Source organism: Pelmatolapia mariae, linkage group LG8 (genome assembly GCF_036321145.2).
Source record: "Pelmatolapia mariae isolate MD_Pm_ZW linkage group LG8, Pm_UMD_F_2, whole genome shotgun sequence".
Lineage (NCBI taxonomy): Eukaryota > Metazoa > Chordata > Actinopteri > Cichliformes > Cichlidae > Pelmatolapia > Pelmatolapia mariae.
The window spans coordinates 24,962,590-24,967,609 of record NC_086234.1 but is presented as its reverse complement, the minus strand read 5'-3'; the positions used below and the strand labels follow the sequence as shown (position 1 = coordinate 24,967,609).

The window sequence follows — 5,020 nt, the reverse complement described above, 5'->3', positions numbered from 1 at the left end:
GACACTGGTGAGCAGTGCGCGTGTGTGTGTGTGTGTGTGTGTGTGTGTGTGTCAAGGAAATGTGTGTGCTGCCCGCGCTGGTTAGGAGAAGGAAAAAATGGGATCAAATTCCTTCACTCTGGCGTCACATGTTGCCAGCCAATCGGATTAGGGCTTTCCTCAGAACCTTAAAGCGCTATAAAGCCCGCATGCAAAACGTTTTCAGTTCAAAGCACTCAAGCTTCTTGGGGATTGTACTCGGGAACGAGAAGGGAGCTCTTTACCGTTTCATTCTGCACAGCTGAACACAGAGTCGTACCTGCTGGCGTGTTTTGGGTTGTTTTGTGTTTTTTTTCGTCCTTGCAAGTGCGGATCCGTTAGCAGAAACCAGAATTATCCTGGAGAACTCGTGCGTAAAAGCGCCTCATCTCCAGATCGGCTTTTACGCACGGTACACGGGAGAGAATTTGAGAATCTTCCCCGTTTTTTTCCTGTATTTTTGCTGAAAGGTTTTGCTCAAGGGCATCCTGGCAAGGTGAAGTGAAGTCAGAGGCTTTTCCCCTCCTCTCTCTCAAAAAAGCAGAATTAACTCCACGATTTCACGCGTAAATTGGCACCAAACAGTTTTTCGTATGAATCTCCTCGACCCCTACCTGAAGATGACGGAGGAACAAGACAAGTGTCTCTCTGACGCCCCGAGCCCGAGCATGTCCGAGGACTCTGCGGGCTCCCCGTGTCCGTCCGGCTCGGGCTCCGACACCGAGAACACCCGGCCGTCGGAGAACGGGCTGCTCAGAGCGGACGGATCTCTGGGCGACTTCAAGAAGGACGAGGAAGACAAGTTTCCCGCTTGCATCCGCGAAGCCGTGTCCCAGGTGCTCAAGGGTTACGACTGGACCCTCGTGCCCATGCCGGTGCGCGTTAACGGATCTACCAAGAATAAGCCCCACGTTAAGAGACCAATGAACGCGTTCATGGTGTGGGCTCAGGCTGCTCGGAGGAAGCTGGCGGATCAGTACCCGCACCTTCACAACGCGGAGCTCAGCAAGACACTCGGAAAACTCTGGAGGTAAGTGTGGATGCGCTGTAAATAGTTCGGCACTTTTTACGTAACGATTTAGCATGCACTGTCTGATTTTTTGTTAATATATAAATGTAGAATTTCATTTTTTCCCCACAGTTAGCTCCTTTTTGTTTATGAATTACAGCAGAAACTGATTGGTTTAATAATTGGTCATTTGTACGCACAGACTTCTCAATGAAGGAGAGAAGCGGCCGTTCGTGGAGGAAGCTGAGCGTCTCCGGGTGCAGCACAAGAAGGATCACCCGGACTACAAATACCAGCCCCGAAGGAGGAAGTCTGTAAAGAACGGGCAGAGCGAGGGCGAGGACGGCAGCGAGCAGACGCACATTTCCCCAAACGCCATCTTCAAAGCTCTCCAGCAGGCAGACTCCCCTGCATCCAGCATGGGAGAGGTGCATTCTCCTGGAGAGCACTCAGGTGAGGACCTCCTGCCATCATTTCAGATTGTATAAGATAAATATTGAATTTCAGTCCAACTGGAATGCTTGAACAGTCCAAAACCTGTTCTTAATTTTAAAGCAAAATCTAACCTGTGTCATTTTGTGCCCTCCAGGCTCCCAGGGTCCCCCTACCCCTCCCACTACCCCAAAGACTGATGTCAGCTCAGGCAAGGTTGATCTAAAACGCGAAGTAGGCCTCCGCTCCCTGCCTGATGGTCCTGGTGGGCGACAGCTCAACATTGACTTCCGTGACGTGGACATCGGCGAGCTGAGCAGCGATGTCATCTCCCATATTGAGACCTTCGATGTCAACGAATTTGACCAGTACCTCCCTCCCAACGGCCACCCGGGCTCCACCAACGCAGCGCCAGTAAGTTACACCGGCAGCTACAGCATCAGCAGCGGCGGCGCTCCAGTCAGCCCCCAGTCAGGAGGCACCTGGATGGCTAAAAGCCCGAACCAGCAGGGACAACAGCAGCAGCAGCACACCCTGACCACCCTGGGGAGCAGTGGGGCTTCAGATGGCGCTCAGACCCAGCACAGGACCCAGATCAAGACAGAGCAGCTGAGCCCGAGCCACTACAGCGAGCAGCAGGGCTCCCCACAGCACGTCAGCACCTACAGCCCCTTCAACCTGCAGCACTACAGCCCCTCCTCTTCCTACCCGGCCATCTCCAGGGCACAACAGCAGCAGTACGACTACCCCGACCACCAGGGGGGAGGCACTACAACTGCCTCCTCCTACTACAGCCACGCGGGGGCGGGGCAGAGCTCGGGGCTGTACTCAACTTTCAGCTACATGAGCAGCCCAAGCCAGAGGCCCATGTACACGCCCATAGCCGACAACACAGGGGTGCCCTCCATCCCGCAGAACAGCCCGCAGCACTGGGATTCAGCGCCGGTTTACACCCAGCTCACCAGACCCTGAGACACTTACAACGCAACACTTTACTCTGGGGGGAGGGAGGGTGGTTCCCCCATCAATCAGACACTTGAACTCAGAAAAAAAAAGAAAAAAAAGAGAGAAAGGAGAGCTGGACTTGTGATTGGCTCACGTAGTGCCTTGCTATTATAGAAGCTATATATTATATTTTTAGAGAGATGGAAGACTTTAAGAAAATCCTCTGTGAGGACTTACTGATTGTCAATATTTCTGTAGGTACTGTTTATGTTTCCATAATTTTTCTTTCTTTCTTTTTTTTTTTTTTAATATGCTGGCAGTTTGTAACCCATGGGGACATGGGGGTGGGGTGGGCAGAGGGTTAGGATAATTATTTGTACCTGTAGATATAAAATAAAATAAAAAAACAGCTTTATATTTTTTTTTAACCAGGTCGGCAACTAACCACTGGCAGTAGTGCAGATTCTGGTTCTCTGTCAGGTTTCTGTTACTTTTTGTTGTTGTTGTCATCGCCGCTTACTCTTTTTGCGTGCCATTCAGCGAGTACGGTTTGTATTTTATGCTGTTGGAGTCCTGTTGTTGTCTGTTAGGCAATACAAGAACAAAGAGAGAGACTTTGCCTCCCAGTGCCGCGCTGTCTCAATGGCGGGGAGGGAGACCGCGGCCCCTTCCACCACCCGTGCCTTGGATTTAACATTTTCCCCCCGACGTTTTGTACTTTTTGTGTGTCTGCGCTCAACGGCTGCAGCTGAGACTACGCTTAACTGTCCAACAGTGTGTGCTTGACAGCCACAGGAAGTCACCTTTGACCCCTGCGGTCTCCCCACTCCCACAGGCTGGTGTCCAGTATGCACCCCCCCAAACTTTACCCTCCAGGTCAAATCCAGTTTTATTTATTTATTAACTTTATTTCAATTTAATTATTTTACATGCTATTCTTATTACTAATGAATTGCCCTCTTTGCAATGTAGACAACATATAACCCCCCCTTCTTTTTTCTTCTTGTTTTCCCAACCCAGGAGGTACGTAGACAAAATGGTACATGCTGTAGTCCTCTTTTTCTGGTTTATTTATCTTATCTAAATGTTTTAAGTATGTGTTTGCCTTTGTTTCGTGGGTTTGGAGGGGGACTATCTAACAAAATGATTTTTATGTTATTTGTGAATTTTTCTTTGCGTCAGACTTCAAAATATGGCTGAAAGAACTGGAAAATAGCATCTCTCACAGTTCTGTTTATGTTCATGCATTCACCAGAGGGGAACATACATCCTTTCTGCTCTGCAAGCTCCATTTCCTTTTCTCTGAGTATCAAAGAACTGATGATTCCAGTAATCGTTTACCCCCCCTCCTGCAATCTTACCATGTATTTGTACTGTCTTTAAAGACACTTTTGTATATGTATTTGCAATAAAAAAGAAAATGCTATTAAAAAAAAAAAGAGTTTGTCATATATGACTCAGCATACAACTGCAATATCACAGTGCTGACTAACATATGACACCAATGTTGTTAATGATACTGGTGCAGTGAAAGGGTTAAACAAAGAGTGCCAAGAAGCAGCGTTAGTGTTTGTTTTCCCAGAAGCCCTGTGTTTTTTTCCCTACCCTCTTCCTCCTTCTCCTCCTGTCAGCTGGTGACAGCAGGGGGTTGTGAACCTTCTTGAAGGGAAGGGGTCTGGAGGTGGGCGTTCGATGTGGTAACATGTAGTGTGGTAAAACTAATAAAAGTTTACCAAATTGATTCCAAAGAAAAACTGGGCTGGTCAGATCCCGCTTAGATAAGACAGCAGGGAGGGCTGATCCACACAAACAAGTCCACACTGCAAAACAGGATAACACTGAGTTATTTCAAGCATTGCATTCAAAGCATATGGTTTTTATTTTTACAGGACAAAAACAAAGCGCTTGCAACTACAGGACAGGTTATTGTGCATCAGACATCCTGTTAAAAGTCAGCAATGTAAGCTGAGAGCAACCTGAAAACTAAGAAGAAACTTAGAAAAGTTAAAAACAGAGTATTTTGAAACCATTGCAACTACAACATAAGAGACCAGTAAACAGCAATAGTTTTAATAACTGATGTAATTAAGTGAAGCTTATAACTGAAGAAATCTGGGATTGTTAAATGGTCTCTCTGACCCAGAATGGTAAGCATTTCAACTGAACTTTGAGCCATTTGTCAGAGAACTGGGACCTTTATATCAAGTTTGGAAGTTGTTTTGTTTCTTAACCCTGGAGAACCCATGGGGTCAGAGCCGACCCCATTGGTTTTCTAGGGAAACCATGGGGTCAAATTTGACCCCATGGTTTCTCCAGGGTTAATATTATACTGTATATGTTTTGTTTTATTTCAATCAGTATGTGTCTGCTTGTTCATCAATATTTGTACGTTTGCACAGAGACCTTTCTAGAACTGTGCAAACTGTGCAAGTATCATTGACTCTGCTCTGCTGTTTGGTAATTTTTAAAAGAATAGTTAGCTATTTGATGAAGTGCGCTTTTTAGTTTCTTTCATTTGAAAAACACACCTAGCAGCACGGTTAAAGCTGAACAGAACACATTATATCACATTTGTCTTCACTTACAGTTACATAACAAACTGTTACATGAGCTGCA

General features: G+C 46.7%; 1 protein-coding gene across 1 annotated transcript; it reads left to right on the top strand.

The window, feature by feature from the left end:
• The first annotated feature begins 224 nt into the window (after positions 1-224).
• LOC134632825 (transcription factor Sox-9-A-like) lies at positions 225-2,715 on the top strand. Its single transcript, XM_063481641.1, has 3 exons — positions 225-1,048; positions 1,230-1,480; positions 1,617-2,715. Exons 1-3 carry the CDS (start codon positions 612-614, stop codon positions 2,429-2,431), a joined length of 1,503 nt encoding a protein of 500 aa, XP_063337711.1. The 5' UTR covers positions 225-611; the 3' UTR covers positions 2,432-2,715.
• Positions 2,716-5,020: the final 2,305 nt, after the last annotated feature.

What these genes read in the sequence shown, in the direction of transcription:
- LOC134632825 (XM_063481641.1), top strand. Translation starts at nt 612, where the DNA reads ATGAATCTCCTCGACCCCTACCTGAAGATGACGGAGGAACAAGACAAG. An exon ending in ACACTCGGAAAACTCTGGAG is followed by an intron (nt 1,049 to 1,229) that starts GTAAGTGTGGAT and finishes TTGTACGCACAG; the next exon opens with ACTTCTCAATGAAGGAGAGA. An exon ending in TTCTCCTGGAGAGCACTCAG is followed by an intron (nt 1,481 to 1,616) that starts GTGAGGACCTCC and finishes TGTGCCCTCCAG; the next exon opens with GCTCCCAGGGTCCCCCTACC.